The sequence below is a fragment of the Cynocephalus volans genome, chromosome 4 (genome assembly GCF_027409185.1).
Source record: "Cynocephalus volans isolate mCynVol1 chromosome 4, mCynVol1.pri, whole genome shotgun sequence".
NCBI lineage: Eukaryota > Metazoa > Chordata > Mammalia > Dermoptera > Cynocephalidae > Cynocephalus > Cynocephalus volans.
The window spans coordinates 79287036-79307531 of record NC_084463.1 but is presented as its reverse complement, the minus strand read 5'-3'; the positions used below and the strand labels follow the sequence as shown (position 1 = coordinate 79307531).

General features: G+C 38.0%; 1 protein-coding gene across 1 annotated transcript in view; it reads left to right on the top strand.

Annotated features, from left to right (window-relative positions):
- Window positions 1-20496, top strand: part of PIWIL4 (piwi like RNA-mediated gene silencing 4) — a 45652-nt gene extending 25156 nt beyond the window's left edge. Inside the window, exons 12-20 of the mRNA XM_063095590.1 lie at window positions 2773-2957; window positions 5002-5074; window positions 8665-8862; window positions 10051-10154; window positions 16053-16123; window positions 17502-17655; window positions 19309-19434; window positions 19549-19696; window positions 20380-20496. Coding sequence (XP_062951660.1) covers window positions 2773-2957; window positions 5002-5074; window positions 8665-8862; window positions 10051-10154; window positions 16053-16123; window positions 17502-17655; window positions 19309-19434; window positions 19549-19696; window positions 20380-20496 — 1176 coding nt within the window. The remainder of the gene's footprint in view (window positions 1-2772; window positions 2958-5001; window positions 5075-8664; window positions 8863-10050; window positions 10155-16052; window positions 16124-17501; window positions 17656-19308; window positions 19435-19548; window positions 19697-20379) is intronic.

Below are 20496 nucleotides of genomic sequence, written 5' to 3'. Positions count from 1 at the left end.
TTAAGTGACTTTGAAAAAAAAATGACATAGTTACCTGAGAAAATTCTATTAACTGGTAAAGGTTAATTCTAATAGACTATGTTTCTTGATACCAGAGTTGTTTTTTTTAGTTTCTGTGTCAGTTGTGTCTGTTAATCTTTCAAAGTAAAATGCCACTCAGTTGGTACAAAACTGAAGAAATTTGCATAGAACTCATCCCCAGAAATAGCACTTGGGAGAGAGACATTCTGAAACCTGACAAGACAAATCATTGCCACTTCCAGGCTCCAGCTGAAGAAATGAAGCAATTTTATGCAGACATTGTGCATTATCTTTCAGCTTTTCTCCTCTGTTTTGCCCATTTTTTTAAACCAGTTAACATTTCATTTCATATTTGAAGGCTCTATTTGGTATAGTAAACCAACATGTTTAAACTAATATAGCCGAGCAACAAATGGAGGAGCTGGGGAAAGAAAAAAAACAAAACGAAACTTTAAAAAGTACTGACGTATGCGCCACATAGGGTCTTGGTCAGGGGTTAGTGAAGAGAAGCTCAGTTTCAGATCCATGTGTGAAGCAGGACTTAGGATACTTAAATGATCCATCTCATCTTCTCTGAGTAAAGTCATACTTACCTGAGCTTTTTTTTTTTTTTTTTTTTTTCTTTTTTGCATTTTTTAGTGTGGAAATAGGTCTCCATAGGAGAAAGGGAATTAAAACGGGAGAATATGCCCCCTAGAGGTAGTGGATGGCTAGAGGCTACTATGTCACTGACTTCCTGGCTGATTCTGCTTTTCTGAAATTAAGTTCTAGGAACCGAGTAAACTAAAGGTTCATAGACCTCAGGGTGTGCCTGGGCACATTGTCCTGGGTCTCCTCCCAGCCTCCATATGATGACAGCAGGTGGAAATGCTGTGAGCAAGAGGGCTGTGGCTTTCCTCATACTGCAAAGGAGAGAAATGAACACTGACTACAGATAGAACCACCTAGGCGAGGCTAGCTCTTTCCCTTTGTTCTCGGGCTAAGGTCTACTCCTGGAGCTGAGTCCCTGCCTGCCACCTAATGGGAAGGCATCATGAAGATGGCTGGAAGCCAGAGTGCTTGAGAGAAAGTGCCCTGGCTCCAGTGTCAGCAGACTCTAAACCTGTCACTGCTGTCAACTGGCTCCATAACTGAATCTGTAGAATAAGGGGATTGGAATGCTTCCTAAACATTAGTGAGCATCTGATTCACTTGGGGAACTTGTTAACATGCAGATTCTGATTCAGTGGGTCTGGGGCCCAGGGCTGTGCATTTCTCTAAGAAGCTCCCAGGAGATGCTCATGCCACTGGCCCACAAGACAACACTTTGAGTAGCAAGGACTTAGATGACAATGTGATCCTGTTACCGCCAGACCCTTGCCCTCTTGCATTAAACAAATGATTCAAAAGTCCAGAAGTTGGTGGAAGGTTTAGAAGGTTTATTCAGATAACTGGCAGCTGGGGAATGACCAGGCTAAAATCATCCCAATTTCTGATGCCTGTTCTGGGGTTTCAAAAGGGAAAGAGGCAGGAAGATGAGGTAAGGGTCTTTGTTCTGAAGGAAAAGTTGGGGGGGGGGAATCTGGGAGCAGCAGATAGTCTGAGTCAAATGTCAGAGTCCCATGATGGATTGGAAACTTCAATGTCACAGAGTCTGTGCTCAGCTTCAAGTCCTTGGTGTTACCTTGAGGTTGGAGTCTATCTCCTAGGGAGAGGTCAAGGATAATAACCTTAGTCAAACATCGTAAAAATACCTAACTTGGATTTCTAATTAACATGGATGCAGTTTTCCTTTAAGAGGGGAAGTTTACAACCAGCTAGGTTGTCTTGCCTCTTCTCTTCTATCTCCTCTTGTCTGCAGCTGATTAGAGAGGTAGGAAAAATAAGAAACTTACTTTCAGTCCTTAGTTGTAGGTGTACAACCGATGAGGTAAATAGACATAAGAGGGGGTGATTTCTTCTCTGGGCAGACTCTCAATTCTTCTGCTAACCTCAAGGAATTGATGATTATCAGTTCCCAAGTTAAGGGCGCTGGCTGAAACATTCTGCTTGGTCTTAGTTAACCCTAAAGATGGTTGTTTTTCTGGTTAAGGTCCCTTTCAGTCCCTCTTAATTCTAAAAGTGGGTCTTCCCTGCCCACCATTAGATTACAGTCCGTGGATATAAGTGGAGGGCTGGGGACCAGGCTAAAGTCTCTCCTCTTTTTAGTGCAGGGAGCTTGTTCCTGGTCACGTGGAGAACCTTCAGAGAGTGAGAAAGGAGCCTGCACCCTGGCCTTATCTTTGCGTCTAGATGTAGCTACTCCTTGCATCTAATGTATAGTCTTAACTGCCCGGTAGGGCTTAGAGTATCAGTAATCATTGTTTTCTATCTGAGATATCTAGATGCCCTAAAGTAAAGAGATCAAACTGGACAGCCTGCTTTCCTGAGCTATTTGTAATAAAGGTCATAGATTTTTAGAGCTGGAGGGGAACTGCAGAGATCTTTGAATGAGATGCCATTCTTTGCACACAGAGGACACCCAGAGGTCTTACCCAAGGTTCTGCAGCCAGTGCCTGGCAGACTGGGATGATGTCCCGATGCCTGAACTCCCAGAAAGCACCTGTATTCTGTTCAGATATGCAGTGCTTACATCTGTGTTTTAAGACTGTGAACAGCAAACTGCACTAAATAGTTCTGTGTGACAAACATTGGCCATCTTCACACTATCTTTATTTAATTTGTTCTCAGAATAAATTTGCTAAATTCTTTCATGATCATTATTTTTCTCAGTGTCAACCTGTGTCTGCTGCTGATTGGTCCAAGGATATTCGAACTTGCAAGATTTTAAGTGCGCAGCCTTTGAATAAATGGTTGGTTTTTTGTAGTAACAGAACCGAAAATGGGACTGAAAGCTTTGTGAACTGCTTGAAAAGAGTTGGAAGTTCCATGGGATTTAATGTGAGCTACCCCAAAATGTGAGAATATACTGAATTTCTTTTCATATATGAATTTGGTTTGGTCGGAATTTAGGAAATAATGACTGACATATCTACAAAATCTTCTTTATCTCAGTAAGATTCCTAATAAGAGTATGAAGTGCAAGAAAATAGTCAGAAGTAGGTAGATTTTGTAATGAGTAAATTTTTTATATAAAGTTAAAATATATTTTATGTTGGTCTTTGTAAAACTTTGTTTTCATAGTTATTCTTAATCTCATTACCTCAAAATCTTTTCAGTACTAGTTGGGATGTAAATCCTTAAGTTCATATACTGCCTTCTCAATTTTTTTTCTTCTTTTATATCGGTTCTTTACAAAACTTAACAGCAAATAGGATATGAAAACATAAAAGTTTCATTTCCTGACTTATTTGATAGACTTTATGGTTTAGAATTTAATGTAAAAATAGATCTAAACTAAACTTTTCTGATACTGTTACTGTAGCATAAGATTAGTTATTTAGATAGTTCTATGATAAAATCAGTCATTTATTTTATTCTTTGAACATTTATTAAGTGCTACTCTGTGCTAGATATTATGCCAGCTGCTGGGGATGAGAAAGAGAAAGACATTGCTTTAATTTAGTAAGGGATGCATACATACACGATCACACTCAAAACTGAATATTGTTTTGCATTAGAAAAGTCATAAAGTTGGTCGTGCTTCATTTTACTGAACTTGGTATGCTTAGAAAAGATCATCATATCAACTTCTTTTTCTTTGTTACAGTGGAGGTGCAAATGTCCTAATTGGCAGGGTGGGAAGTTATTAATTAAACACACAGTTGCTAATTAATTACATCAGCAGCACAAGCATTGTTGAGAACCATAGTCACTTCCAAAGTCTTCTTTGTTTGGAATTCTCCTCTTACCAAATCTGTTAACAAATCGCCTGGTTTGAGTTTCATGGCTCTAATTCCTCTTAACCCATGAGCTAATAAAGCAGGAAAAGATTATGAAAGAAGCCTGGGCTGGCTTCACAGACTCTTTCTCATGTGAATTCTGGGAACAAGCCCAAGCCCGGGTTCTGTCCATGGCCTGTTTTATTTGAAAGCCCATGTTTTATTCCATCCTTTTTCTTTCTCATGAAGTATCCATTTACCCGTTAGATTTATATGCATAGCTTCTCCATTTAAAACATTTGCCTGATGATTTTAGAAGGAGCGGACTGTAAGAGCGGCTGAGTTGGAGCACAAGAGTTTGAACTGGAAAAGTCAGAAGCATTTAGTTTGGAAAGGCTGCAGCCAGGCATTCACGTAGCTCTGATAGAATCAGCAATCAGGAGTCAGTGGTTCTGCCACCTGCTGGGCAGTTTTTAAAGGTCACTGGGCATTGAGACAATTCAATTATAAACACATAAAAGAGGCTGATTCTACATAAGGATACTAGATTTATAAATTCCCGTGTGGGGGAATTATTTCTGTAGCTTCCAGCCCCTAACATAATGTAGGCGCAGAAGAGTTAATTGATAAATACTTGCTGACTGATTGATGGATTAAGGCTAGGTATTCCAGCTTCCAAACAGGCCACTATAAAGGAAGAAAAATTGTTTTGTCTGAATCATGAAGATTAGCTGAATATCTTGGTCTCATAAACCTGGTGATTCCTAAAACATTTATCTTAAAATTCCCATAGAGATTGAGTACTGGAGAAATAGCAATCCTGCTTTAACTTGAATCGTGTTTCAGATACTTGATATTATGAGACTTGTGATTTTAAAAGTTTACTTTCAACCCCACTTTGAAGAAGAGAATTAATCGTAGGGATTCTGTACAATTTAGAAAATTTAATTTTCCACTGCACTATTTTTTATGCTAACAAAAATTATTTTAAAATATTTTTGGCATATCTTGTAGTGATAGAAACAATTTCAGACTCAAAAGATTTTCATTTTTCTCTAATGATTTTTTCCTATAATTACTAGTCTGTTATGAAAATCTATTTGTGCTAGTTCTAATGCCATATGACTATGTGCTACAAAGAAGGGAATTATATAGCTTCAAAATTAATCTTTTTATGTAGCATAAAAGTACAAGAAAACCCAGCTGCATTCTTTAGAGCTGTACAGCAACATGTTGATCCTGGTGTTCAGTTGGTAAGTATAGGATACTGTTTGTTTTTTGATATGTAATTTAAATTTTTTCCTTACATCTACAGTCTTAGAAAGGATCTGAACATATTCTCCCATGATATGTTTATAAATTGCTCTGCATTTCCCCAGAGCACTCAAGAAAGTACTAATCTGTGTATTTTAATCAGTATTTCATTTCCCTTTTATATTTCTAATATTGATTTTTAAGTATTTTTGTTACCCCTTTATTAGCCTCTTGAATGTCTGCATATTTTTCAATTTACTAGGGGTGATCTTTTACTTAATATTTAAGTGAAATTGACTCCCACCTTATCCCATAAATGCTGGGGTAACCAGCGTTCTCCCCAGTATTTCAGGGGTTCTTGGAGGGTTTAGATTTTTCTGAGTCCCCTATGGTCCCAAGTTCCCGCTTTCTCTGACTTCTTGCCTCCTTCTGTGTGGTTCATCTTTTGTGCGTGCCATTTCCTCCTGTACCGCATCACTCTTTGGGACATCCGAAATTGCATCATTTCCCAAAGTTGTGCATGCATGTGTGTATAGCTGACTTTGCAGACTGTTTGGGGCCATGGCATGATTACACCACATTCCAACATTCCAGACAAGTTAAAATGGACATCATTGTTCTTAAAATCTCTTAACCATTCCTATTTCCTGGAAATTTTTTCTCTTCTACTAGGCCCTTGCCTGCCCTGATGCTGCAGTGCTTTTTCTGTCTGTTCCATCCCCTCTTCTCTTCTCCTTAGCTCATTCCACCCAATTCCCAACATTCCTGTTCATATCTCATGCGAACTAGCTTAGCTATCTTTTTTTTTTCTCTTTTGGCCAGACACAAAAAAATGGTCCAAAGGATGTTATATTAAAGAAAATTCTCACCCTAAGAGTATTTATTTTTTACTTAAATAAAATCAAACTTACAGATGAGTTGCAAGAATAGTAGAAAGAACTCTTGTATATACTTGACCCAGAATTGCTAATTATTGATATTTTGCCATATTTGCATTATCATTTCCTATCTTTTATCCTGAACCGTTTGAGAGTAAGTTACAGACACGATGCCCCATTACCCTTGAATACTTTAGTGTATTTCCTATAAACAAGATTATGCTCCTATAGAATCAAAGGACAACCATCAAAATCAGGAAACTATTCTTCATGTGTCCCAATAATATCCACTGTAGTAAAAGGATCTAACTCGTTGCACTTAGTTATCCTGTCTCTTTAGTTTCTCCTTCAATCTGGAATAGTTCCCTAGTTTTTCCTTGACTTTGATGACCGTCCAGTTTTGGAGGGTACAGGCCAGTCATTTTGTATAGATAATGTCCCCCAATTTGGATTTGTCCGATGTTTTCTCATGATTAAATTCATATATTGCACTTTTGACAAGAGTTAAAATGATGCTGTGTTCTTACTATGTCCTACCAGCTGGTGCTTGATTGATTAAAGTGCTATCTGCTGGATTTCTCCACTGTTAACTTACTCTTTTTCTCTTTGCGGTTAATTTTTTTTGTGTGTGTGTATAGATAATTTGAGAGTATATAAGTACCCTATTTCTCATCAAACTTTTACCCACTGGTGTTAGCATCCATTGATAATTCTTGCCTCAATCTGTTATCACTATGATGTCTATCAAATGGTGATTTTCTAATTCCGTCATTCCTTCTTTATTGATTAGGTGGCATAGGAATAACTTTCTCTTTTTCCCATTTCTTTGTTTGCTTGTTTATTTATATCAGTATTGACTCATGAACTCCTATTTTATTTAATGGGTTATAATCTGTTACTATATTTATTTATTATTATTTATTTTGATGCACAAATTGTCTCTCATTTTGCCAGTGGGAGCCTCATTCAAGCTGGATTCTGTGCCTTTTTCATATGTCCTCATCTTCCTTGAAACATTTCCTTACTTTCTGGCATCTTGTAGTTTTGCTCTCCAGTCCTGGAATCAGATATTGCTCCAAGGAGCCCTGATTCCTTTTGGTAGAGAATAGTATTTAGAAAGCATGTGGGCACTGCGTGTGCATATTTGTTACTGGGATGTTGCTGTTCCAGGCTTTCTCAATGGGCAGAGCTAGGAAATATGTGTGTGTACCTACTTATGTATACACACTCATATATATACACACACATATATATCTACAGTTGGCCCTCCATATCTGTGGGTTCCACCTCTACAGATTCAACCAACTGCAGATTGAAAATATCTTTTTTTAAAAAAAGCAATAAAAAATAATAAAACAGTAAAAAATTTTTTTTTAAAACAGCATGACAGCTATTTACGTAACGTTTACATTGTATTAGGTTTTAAGAGTAATATAGAGATGATTTAGAATACACGGTAGGATTGCGTAGGTTATATGCAAATACTATGCCTTTTTAGATAAGGGACTTGAACATCCACAGTTGGTGTCTATAGGAGGTCCTGGAACCAATCCCACACAGATGCCGAGGGACAACTGTGTGTAGTTCTAACCCAATACACAGAAAAGCTTTTCCCCTCTCCATATCTGTGCCTCCTTCTCTGATAGTGAGGAACATGGCTCCTGTTTCCCTCCACGTATGTGCTGACTTCTCCATCCCTGGTGTGTAGCTGGTCTTGTTTGGTCCCATCTTCTCTCAGTCCTGTCCTCATTGGGCAACTGCCTTGTTCTGCTGCTTACCTAGCTTGGAACCAAACTCCTAGGATGGAAGGAAGGAAGGCCTCTATGAGGATTTTGCTGACAATTTAAAAATATTTTCCCCCACTTTATATAATTAAATGTAAATAATTTTAACTTTTGACATTATGATGTTAAACAGTTCTATAGGTAGAATGTCATTTTATTTTTGTTTTCTAGTCATGAACATGCCTACCTCTTCTACAATTTGGGGGCTTTTGAAGGTAGAGAATAAAAGGTGGAAAGGAGACGAGGGTAGTCCAGGAGGGGCCCTTCAGTGTGGGAAACACCTGATAAGTAGGAGTAGTTACAAAGATGGGTGGAATTAAAAGTACTAGAGGACCTGAAGCTTCTTTATCCTTATGTTCCCTTCCCCATATCCCTATTCTCAACTCCCAGTAAGAAAGAAAAAAAAAAAAAATGGATTGGTTGGTTTGTTTCCTTTGTCTTGATTATCTGGTACCCAATGGGAAAAGTACCATCGTTTACGCTAATTCTCCACTTCCCTTATCTTTGGGTGGGGTTGAGCAAGGGTCCAGTGAGAATGAGAGCTAGAAAGCCATAGGCAAGAGCCACTGCAAAGTGGGTTGGGGAGGGCTTGCAGAGATAGCCAGAGAAGGCGCTAGGTGAGAAAGGAATTTGAGCGGACTAACAAGTCAGGAGAGAAATGAGGAGGAAGGAAAAGCCAAGGGCAATGGGTAGGATTGGAGTGGAGCTTTGCAGACTGAGTGGCTGATGAAAAGGCATTTCAAGTGGCATTGATCAATTCACCCATGGTTTAAAGGCCATTTAAGGGAACTGTAGGCATGTTAATATTTGTTTCTGGGGAACTTACGGCAAAAGATGTTTAAAGAGTCCATGTATTATTCATTTTTTCAAAAGCTACTTCTAAGCATAAGTAAATTGATTTTATCTTCTGCTGTCTTTTGCTTTTAGGTGATGTGCATTCTGCCTTCTGATCAGAACTATTATAATTCTATTAAAAAATATTTGAGCTGTGACTGCCCAGTCCCAAGCCAGTGTATCCTTGCTCGGACCTTGAATAAACAGGGGATGATGATGAGTATTGCCACCAGGGTCGCCATGCAAATGGCCTGCAAACTCGAAGGCGAGCTATGGGCTGTGGAGATACCTGTGAGGACTCTGTCACGTTTTACCTTTCAGTAATCAATTAATCAATTAATTTTTTAAAAACAAAAGTAGGAGATAACGAGGGGTCTTCAAAAAGTTCATGGAAAGATTTGTATTATCTTTTAATTCCATTTTCCCACAAACTTTTTGAAGTACCCTCATATTATCACATGATCCCAGAATTATTTGGTTTATTGGTTTGTTGAGCTTTTACCCCGGGCTGTGGCATTCCACAAGGCACTGCAGGGATATCCAAAAGGTGAAGTATGGCCACTGTTCTCAAAGAGCTTCTGTTAAGCTGCTAACTTAGAATGTATCGTGACAGAGAATCCAGTTTGCCCTGGAATTGGAGGAACTTGATTTGGGTCTTCCCAGCTGCTATTTTAAAATCTGTGTTCCATAGCCTCTGCTTTTACCTGCTTTCAGCAGGGTGCTCACTCTCAGAATAGCCTTGCACCTCGGATCAGGCCTCCCCAGAGCTTGGAGAACTGGCATAGCGTGTGATCTGAACCTCCTAACTGTGGTGGGAACTGAGAAAGTCCTCTTCTCTTTCCTGAACTGAAGCCACCATGGGAGAAAGTGAGGAGAATGAGAAATGAGGGCATATTGCCCTTTCTCTTACATGCACATAACCAGAATGGGTGCGTTTACCCCTAGCACCCCCACCGGAGGTGCATAGCCAAGTGAGATCTCAAGAATGGGGAATTGAATTCCTCTTCTTGTTTCCTTGGACCAGAGGCATGGGATAAATAGACTGACCTCTTTGCCAGAATCTCTTTAGCCACTGGTGCTCCTTGCCCACCCCCACGAAGGATGATGGCTATTTTAGACTATAGCAAGTCTTTTAAGCAAAGTATGTATTATATTCTTCCCTCCATCTTTAAGTCTCTCTGGTTTCTGGTTTAATAATCTGTGTCATCAGGATCTTGATCTCCCTGACACATAGCTTAACTTAAGTAAGTTGGAAATTGGGGACAGTTTTAAAAAACTTCATATTAGAAAAAATGTAACACATCTCATTAGAAGATTTTATATTGATTATATGTTGAAATGCTGATTACATGTTGAAATGAAACATTTTGGATACATTATGTTAACTAAAACATTAAAATAAAAAACCCTTCATATTAAATCATTGTTTGGGGAAGTGATATCTCATCCCATTAAATCATGACAAATTTAATTTTATAGTTAAAGTCCCTGATGGTGGTCGGTATTGATGTCTGTAAAGATGCATTCCGCAAGGAAGTGGTGGTGGTTGGATTTGTGGCCAGTGTTAACCCCAGAATCACCAGGTACCTTCAAATCTACCTAACGTATTCTTCAGTTAGTTAGACTATTAATTGTGGTTTAACTGAAGAACATAACAGCAAGAAATAGTTTGTATTATTCACCTATATTTTATACACCAATGCTTATGGTCGTAAATTGCACTTACATATAAAAATGTGATTGATGATGTTGGGGTAATATGTAGCCTCATTAAAGAACTTTTTATACATTCATTAGGACAAACTATTGTTTGTGTTCTAGTCATATTCTCCAAATTATGGATGTGCAGAAATTCTTGTACATTTATTTATTTTCTGAGTGTCTACATTGTACTGGACACTGTACTAGGTACTTTACATATATTATGTCAAGCGGTTGAGTTTTGGAATCCGATTCCCTGGATTTTTACCCTGATCTGCCGCTTACTTATCTGTAACCGAGGTCTAGTTATTTAATTTTTCTGTGCCTCACTGCAGTAATCTGTCAAATGGGGATAATAATGGTGCCTATTTCATAAGGCATTCATGGGAATTATGTAAGATAAAGTGCTTAGAACGTTGCCACCCTTAGTAAATGCTCAATATGAGCTAGTTGTTGTTATTGTTATTGATGCTCAGACACTTGATGTGGCTCACACAGCTATTAAAAACATAGGCAACATTAGGGATAATGCCTTTGGCTCACAGTACGCATTAGATTGTAGTTCCTAGAATTGTTTTAATATTTGCAACTAAACAATGTGTTTTGAAACTGTAGGAGTTGCTTGCAAAATGTTTTCTTCCTGGCTTAAGTTATTTGATTTACTCCATTAAATTTGTAGTTAAGGACTGGCTGGTTAGCTCAGTTGATTAGAGGACGGTGCTGATAAATTTGTAGTCAGATACACATTAAGGGCTGTGGGAAACAGGAAAAATAGCACCAGACTTGGTGTGCCTACACTTCATTACAGGTTTATGAGATTCCTGTTAATATGTCACTTCATTAATCAAGTTGATAAAGGACTTCCTTTTTTTTTTTCTTTATGCATCTAGAATTTATTTTGGTGTAAAGAGTGAGGAAGGGATCCACCTTAGTTTTTCTCCCCAAATAGTCACCATTTGTGGGAAATTTTTCCATCAGTTTTTTCCAGCTTTACTGAGATATAATTGACAAATAAAAATTTTATATATTTAAGGTGTACAACATGATGTTTTGATATATGAATACATTGTGAAATAATTACCTCAATCAAGCTAATTCACATATCCATCACCTCACATAGTTACCTTTTTTGTGTGTGGTGAGAATACTTAAGATCTACTCTCTTGGCAAATTTCAAGTACATAATACATTACTATTAAGTATAGTCAACATACTGGACATTAAATGTCCAGAACTGATTCATCTTGTAACCATCCTTGCATTCTAGCAATAAATCCCACTTGATCATGGTGTACAATTCTTTTAATATGTTGTTGTATTTGGCTTACTAGTGTTTTGTCAAGGATTTTGCATCTATGTTCATCAGCAGTATTGGCCTATAATTTTTTCTCTTAAAGTGTCTTTGTCTGGCTTTGGTATCAGGATAATGTTGGCCTCATAAAATTGGTTTGGAAGCTTCAATTTTTTTGGAAAAGTTTGAGAAGGATTGTTGTGAATTCTTCTCTAACGTTTGGTAGAATCTGCTAGTGAAGCTATCAGGTTTTCTTTGTTGGGAAATTTTCGATTACTAATTCAATCTCCATGCTCATTATTGGTCTGTTCAGATTTTCTATTTCTTCTTGATTCAGTCTTGGTAGGCTGTGTGTTTTTAGGAATTTATCCATTTCTCCTCCAATTTTATCCAATTTTGGGGTGTTTCTGTGGTATCAGTTGTAATGTTTCCTTTTTTATTTCTGATATTATTTATTTGAGCCTTCTTTCTTTTTTTATTAGTCTAGCTACAGGTTTGTCAATTTTGTTTATCTTTTCAAAAAACCATCTCTTAGTTTCTTTTATCTTTTCTGTTGTTTTTCTCATCTCCATTTTACTTAGTTCTGCCCTAATCATTATTTCCTTCCTTTTGCTAATTTTGGATTTAATTTGCATTTTTTTGTTTTTCTAGTTCTTTGAGGTATAAAGTTAGATATTTTATTTAAGAGATTTCTTTCTTCTAAAGGTGTTTATCACTATAAACTTCATCTTAGAACTGCTTTTGCTACATCCCATAAATTTTGGTATGTTGCATTTCCCTTTTTATTTGTCTCAAGATATTTTTTGATTTCTTTTTTGACCTATTGGTTGCTAAGGAGTGTATTGTTCTGTCTATTTCTCCCATTAGATCTTTTAATATTTGCTTTATATACAAGGGCACTTCAAAAATGTTCATGGAAAGATTCATATTACCTTTTGATACTATTTTTGCATGAAATTTGTGAAGTACCCTTATATTTAGGTGCTCTGATGTTATGTGCATATATATTTACAATTTATATATCCTCTTGATGAATCGACCCCTTTATCATTAAATAAATACTTTCTTTATCTTTTATGAGTTTTTTGACAAAAGCCTATTTCATCTGAGTACAGCTACCTCTGCTCTCTTTGGGTTTTTATTTGCATGGGATATTTTTTTTTCATCCCTTTACTTTCAGTCTATGTGTCCTTAAAGCTGAAGTGAATCTCTTGTAGGCAGCATATAGTTGGGTCTTGTTTTCTGTCCATTTAGCCACTCTGTGTCTTTGGAGTAGAGAATTTAATCTATTTATATGTAAAATAATTACTGATACATAAGGACTTACTATTGCCATTTTGCTCAGTGTTTCCTGGCTGTTTTGTAGATCATTTGTTCCTAATTCCTCCCTTGCTGTCTTCCTTTGTGATTTGATGATTTTCTATAGTGACATGATTGGATTCCATTCTTTTTATCTTTTGTGTATCTACTATAGGTTTTTGCTTTGTGGTTACCGTGAGACTTAAATAAAACCACTTATAGTAATAATGGTCTATTTTAAGTTGATTACACCTTAATTTCAATCACAGACAAAAACTCTTTATTTTTACTCCCTCCCTCAACATTTTATGTTTTAGATGTCACAATTTACATCTTCATATATTGTGTATTTATTACCAAGTTATTGTAGCTATAGTTATTTTTAACACTTTTTTCTTTCAATCTTATACTAGAATTATAAGTGACTTACACACTATCATTGCAATATTGCAGTATTCTGAATTTAACTATGTGCTTATCTTTACCAGTGAACTATGTGCTTATCTTTACACTTTCATATGTTCTCATGTTATTGATTATGATCCTTTCATTTTAGCTTGAACTCCCTTTAGTATTTCTTGTAAGGCAGGTCTAGTGGTAATGGACTCCCTTAGCTTTTGTTTGCCTTGGAAAGTCTTTATCTCTCTTTCATTTCTGAAGGACAGCTTTGCTGAGCAAAGTATTCTTGGTTGGCAGGTTCTTTCTTTCAGCACTTGGAATATATCATCCCAATCTCTCCTGGCTTATTAGGTTTCTGATGCGAAATCTACTAATAGCCTGTGGGGGTTCCCTTGTACATGATGAGCCTCTCTTCTTGCTGCTTTCAAAATTCTCTGTCTTTGTTCATGTTGAATTTTTCCACAGGTTAAAGCTATTTGGAAACTTTTGAGTTTCATGTACCTGGGTGTCCCTACTTCTCCCCAAATTTGGGAAATTTCAGCCATTATTTCTTTAAATAAACTTCCTGCCCCTTTCTATCTCTCTTTTCCTTTTGAAACTCCCATAATGCAGATGTTAGCTCTCTTGATGGTGTCCCATAAATTCCATAGGCTTTCATTATTTCTTTTTATTCTTTTATTCATTTTTCTCTTCTGACTGGGTATTTTCAAATGACCTGTCCTTAAGTTCACAGATTCTTCTACTTGTTCAAGTCTGCTGTTGATGCTCTTTATTGCATTTTTCATTTCATTTATTGGATTCTTCAGCTCTAGAGTTTGTTTGGTTCTCTTTTTAAATGATTTCTATCTCTTTATTGAAGTTATTTTCTGTTCATGTGTTGTTTTTCTCTATCATTGTGATCTACCTCTGTTTTCTTGTAGCTTGCTGAGCTTTCTTTTTCGTGACCGGCACTCAGCCAGTGAGTGCACTGGCCATTCCTATATAGGATCCGAACCCGCGGCAGGAGAGTCGCCGCGCTCCCAGCGCCGCACTCTCCCGACTGGGCCACAGGCTCGGCCCTTGCTGAGCTTTCTTAAAAAAATTATTTTTAATTCTTTGTCAGGCAATTTCTTTGGGATCAGTTACTGGAATATTATTGTGTTCCTTTGGTGGTGTCATATTTCCTTGATTTTTTGTGTTCCTTGAAGCCTTGCACTGCTGTCTTTACATTTGCAGAATCAGTCATCCTCCTCTAGTTTTTACTGACTGGTTTCAGTAGAGAAACAACTTCACCAGTCAGCCTGGCTAGGGATTCTGAGGCTCTCTTACACTTTTCTATGGACATGCGCACTCCACACCTCTTGTTCCCTCTTGAGAAGAATTCTTAAGTTTGTAGGCTTTCTCTCAATTTTACAAAGCCAGGCACTGAGAGCCTCCCATTTGTTTTCCTTGTGATGGTGCCTTGTAATGCTCAAGTTTGTGTGCCTTCTCTTAATCATGCAGAGTTGAGCTATCTGTCTATATGAGACACTTGTCCTGACCATCTGTGGGGGAGCACTCTGGAAGCTGGCCTAGAGGTGGTAGCAGTGCAATGTGTGGAGCATTTAGGGTGTCTGTGGGCCATTTGGGGTGTTCTTCAGGCAAGGAATCCCAAGTAGTTCATGGGTGGGCTTCCTTATGGAGCCCATGGAGTAATTAGTAGGATTCACAGCCTCTCTTCCTTGCTCCCAGACTGTCCCAACCTCTCAGCTATGCCAATCAACTTGGTGTTCTGGGTGAAGTGAGAAAGAAGTGAGCATCATAGCCAGCCTCCTGCTCAGCTGGAGGGGCTGGGTGCTCACTCACTGTGCCCTCACTTTCCCCTGTGGGAGAAATCACAGGCTGAAGCAGGTCTCTCATGGCACCAAACAGTGCTGCCTTGGGGAAGGTATGATGCAGGTAAAGTGAATCTGTTCTTCTTACCCTCTTCAATGCATGTGTTCTTGGATTATTTACTCCAACGGTGTGCTGGAACTTCTCCATTGGACTTTTGGACTCCCACAGAGGTACTCTCATCTATAGGTAGTTGTCAAAATTGATGCTACTAGGGGAGAAATGATCTTGCTGACCTCTCACAGGGCTTCCACTTTGTTAACAGCATTCCTAATTGTGTTACTATTGTTGCATATGTTTAGAGAACTGTAATATTGTTGGTGCATACTTATCACTAAGTCATTTCATTTTCCAAGTGCTTTTAATTAACTGATGACGTTAGCAAAAGAACTTTCTTTCTTCTAAAATCTAGATAAATTACTCTTGTTAAGATTTCAAGTTCCAAAGGCTCATCTATAGAAATGGAAGTTTATGCTTGAGAAAGCTTTGAATATTTTGAAAGCAGAACTACTGCTAAACTAATACATTCCTTTATAATAATAATACAGTAGCCTCTATTTATTAGTGTTTACTGTATACCAAGAATTGCGATAAGTATTTTACATAATCTAATTTAATTTTTACCACAATGGTATCTTGTAAAACTCCTTGATACAGATGAGGAAACTGGGCTTAGGTTCACATGGCACAGTTACATGCTGGTGAGTATACTGGCCAGAATTTGAACTCAGATACGTCTGATGACTACACTTTAGTTTCTCTTCTCAATAAATTTATTTTGGAGAGAGGGACTTTTTAATATAGTTGTGATCATATAGCATATGAAAAATTGTGAAAATTGATTTTTACTCATAATGTTTATTCCTTAATTTAATATTAATGCATGTTTATAGTAGAAATCTTGAAGTTGAACTTTGCTTTTGTCCTTTGCTTACTTTAGGTGGTTTTCCCGCTGTATCCTTCAGAAAGCAACTACTGATATTGCAGATTGCTTGAAAGTTTTCATGACTGGTACTAAAAACATAGCATGTGGGGGGGCTCCAAGATTGTTCCTTCAGACCTAGAGTCCACATGCTTATATCAGACCAGACAGGTGTCTTCCCCTAAGCCTATCTATGTTAACTGTCACTCAGTTGAAGATCCCCAAAGCTATATGCTGACTCAGGTTATTAGTCAGATTATGTAGCATTTACATTTGTCTGTGTGTGATAAATAAAGAACTAGAAGTAAATTTTGTGGCTGCTGGTATCCCTGGCAAGCAGTTTGAAGGCCAGAAGACACCTCCTCCCTAGAGAGCTAGGATTATGACACAGCAGTGTTAAGTCTAGACATAGGAGAGAAGCCTTCGGGCTTGGGATAAGGATGCTAACAGATAAAGTGGCATAGCAGGAGAAGATGGGGAGACAGCAGATGAGGAACCACGGCCTCTTCACAGCGAGATGCAGTGCTAAGACAGCAGTGCAAAGACGGATGCAGGGTTCCCACTTCCTCACCAGCCCTGGCCTAGATCTCTCAGTGTGACTTGTACAATCCCTCCCTCTCTTAATCTACATTTTCCCATTTTTAAACTTTGGGGAGTTGTAAATATTTTTTTTCAAAAAATTTGAAGTCTGTGGTACAGGTTGGTAATGAAACTACATTATTGATTATCTTCTATTGGACTGAAATGAATTTCCTGGATGATAAAATCTTTTAAAACAATTGTGCAGTATATATATGAAAAGTCATTACATCATGTTACTTTCCACTCACTTCAAAACCTGGTAAATTATTTTTAGCAGTTGTAATTAAAAGTTTCTTCTGGGTAGCAGTTGCTGCCTGGCTTCTGCTGTTTAGGCAATTTCTAGGTAGAGTGAGTGGAAGTGTTTTCAGAGTTCATATCGTCAATGAGAATTGGAACATAATTGGGTGAGTCAGTGTGAAGAGATGATTGCAGAGGAGCAGCCAAGTCATTTCCTCATGTTTTCATATTTATTCTCATTAAGAAAATGATATAAATTATCTAGTCCATATCTATTGAGAGGATTTAAAGACTCGAAGAAACTAAATTAGTGTTAATTTGGTTTTAGGCATTTGTGTGTCTACTGCATGAATTATATTTTAATTTGTTGCTTAAATATTAAAATATTACTAAGGAGATATGCTAAGTTTAAGAATATATTATGCCATAGAAACCATTATGATTCTTCAAATAGCAGAGAAGAAGGAAGGAATGCTCCCTAAGTTTACTTATTTTTATATTATTGCAAATACAACCCAAATTAGGTATTACCCTACTTTGCAGTGGTCTGAAATAGCAAAATTATTTAAACATTGAAATATATGGAAATGTTATTTTTTGTTGACATTGGGCAAGGCATTCTTTTCTTACTAGCTCCAAATTCTGCAGGAGCAGTCAAGACATGGTACAAATATAACCATAGTTTGCCAGCACGGATAATTGTTTACCGTCATGGGGTAGGGGATGGCCAGCTAAAAACACTTCTTGAATACGAAGTCCCACAGCTGCTGAGTAGTGTGACAGAATCCAGCTCAAATACCAGGTATTAATTAATTATTGTTTTATCCCCCACACTCCCAATTATAGTGTATTCAGCTGTAACTGTTAAATACAAGGTATGCTAGCATAACTTTTATCTTTTATGCAGTTAAGTTTCTCCCTGTTTCTGCATAATGCCGGTACAGCTGTATGGATTCCCCCTAGATTGGAGGGTAGTCAGGATGGTGTAACATAAATAGTGGTGTAAGCTTTGGGGGCCCTGGGTGGGGACTCCTAGAAGAAAGCAGGTGTCCTCCGGAGCAGTTGATGCTGAGATTTAGCAGGAAGCCTGCAGGGCTGCAGGCAAGTGAAGATGCTTCATACATATTAATATATCATGAAAAAAATCAAGCTGTGGTTTCAAATTCAAGGCCCAAATCAACACACAGGGCCGAAGCCTCTGAATTACAGTTAAGGTCTGTGGAAGGTGATGTGAGGAGTCTGAGTGCCATGAAAGCTGAACTGCGGGTGGAAATCAGACCATTTTGAACACTGACCACCTTGCTCCATTGTGACATTTCTAGATTAAGTACAAAATTTTCCTCAGGGATTATGTGAAGTGGCAAATGCAAGAACAATACTAGAAATGGAAAATGGGGGAGGACAAGGACCTTAAGTCAGCTTCTTAAAGTATTCAGAAAGCATCTAATTCCAAGCAGTGCAGAGCTTCGTTTGTAGGGTTACACATCAACCAAAGCACTGTGGCCAGGAGTCACAAAGGAGCTGAGTTTTGACCTCAGCCAGTTAGAGAGGAGGGAAAGCCTGGTAGCTTGGTGGCAGTATCACCTTCAGCTACACCCGAACTGTTAGAGCCAAAATCTCTCCCCACTGATCTCAATGAATGTATCTATTAAGAATCATGAGTATGCAATTGAGGGATGCAGGAGCAAATTTAGAAGCTGACAGGGCTAAGGAGTTACTTTTCTCACACTATAACATCAACTTTTAAAAGTTCAATATTGAAAACATTTACAATATTTAAAAAAAATAATTAAAATGCTTAAAACTCCACAGTGATCCTTGCATCCCAGAGGTTTCTTCCATGATGGCAAATATTTGGATTTGGCCTTGGCTTTACGAAACACTTTAATACTTGTTCATTCAGCACTTGGCCAAAATGTATATTTAGTCCATACATTGGTTCATACAGGCATGAGTTTCCCATGGTTCAGAAGGGATGATTAGAGGAGTAAGAGTAACTTGGGGTTCTTCCTTTGATACTCAGAAAAAAAATTGAGAGGAAGAGTGAAGGTGAAATAGGTTGACTATTGCTAATGGCAAAGAAAAAAAAAAGAAAAATCTTGTCTCCATGGATAATTCTGGAAAATTTTTGTTTGGAAGTGCTCATTGACGTTCATTGTCCTATTAGTCATTCCTTCCTTTGCACCCTTTAAATGACATAAATCAAGCAAATGACTTGGCATACCACATTTTTGCAACAAATGAAAAAAACTCCTAATTTAGAAAATTTTTATTGTATCTCTAGGGAAAGGAAGATTGTGGGTATTTTTTATTTTCTTTGTTTTGCATTGTTTTTCTAAGGAATATGTATTTAATTTAAAAAATGGTAAAACAAAGCACAAAAACTGGTAAGCAGAAAGCTACCTGGATTGGTTTTAGTTCTCTCCTTCTTATTTTTTGCCTCTCTGGTTCTAAGCTCCAAACTGTCGGTGATTGTGGTCAGGAAGAAGTGTGTGCCACGGTTCTTTACAGAAATGAGCCAAACCGTGGAGAACCCCCCACTTGGCACGGTCGTGGATTCACAAGCAACGCGTTCTGAATGGCAAGTGCCGTTGGGAAACCAACTTTTAACAAAACGTTCATTGTGTGTTGTTTAGGTTTGGCCTTATTCCGTTTGCCTCCTTTCCCACATTCATTCATTTCTTTTCCCCCTCAGGTATGACTTTTACTTGGTCAGCCAGGCCGCCTCTCGGGGAACTGTTAATCCCACCTACTATAATGTCATCTATGATGACAATGGCTTGAAGCCCGACCACATGCAGAGACTTACATTCAAGATGTGTCACTTGTACTACAATTGGATGGTGAGTGAAAGCTGTTTCCCTGTGTAAGTATGTATGGTACTGAAGATTACCACCGAGGAATTGTCACCTGATTCACCTTTGTATCCGTAGGCATAGCACAATACCTGACTTTTCACAAAGGAGGAATGAGTGAATGACTCCTTAAGTCCACAGCAGAAGGACCCAGTTTGTCATAGAAACAAAATGGCAATAACCGTTATACTAAATTAATACTTATAGTTTCTAGAGGACTTTATTATATACATAATAATAAAGCCTGGGAGGAAATCAGGGTATTTTTATCTCCATGTTACAAATAAGGAAACTAAAGCCAGCTCAGATGTTATGCCTGGCGGGAAGTGTTAACAGGCTTGCGTCTACTCCATGTTCCTGTGCATTTGGCCAAGGCCAAGGTTTGCTCTGAAGCCCTTGGAACATGAGGTCATAGGAAACTGAGATTCACCCTGAGTGCGCTGGCTCCCAGCTCCCAGCACTGGGAAGCCAGATTGGCCCTCCACCCTGTCTCACCGAGTGAGCTTAAGTTCCCAGTGAGTGAGGTTGCCCTTCGTTGTTTGAATTGGGTTATTGTTTACCCAGAAACATATTATATTGTACATGTAACCAGTAGATGAAAACACTCAGAAAAAAATACTTTGAAGAAAAAGTTATCCTCTTAATTATGGTCAATATCTTTTCTTCCTCAGGGCTTAATCAGTATCCCAGCACCATGCCTCTATGCACACAAGCTGACCTTTCTGGTGGCACAGAGCATCCATAAAGAACCAAGTTTGGAATTAGCCAATTCTCTCTTCTACCTGTGA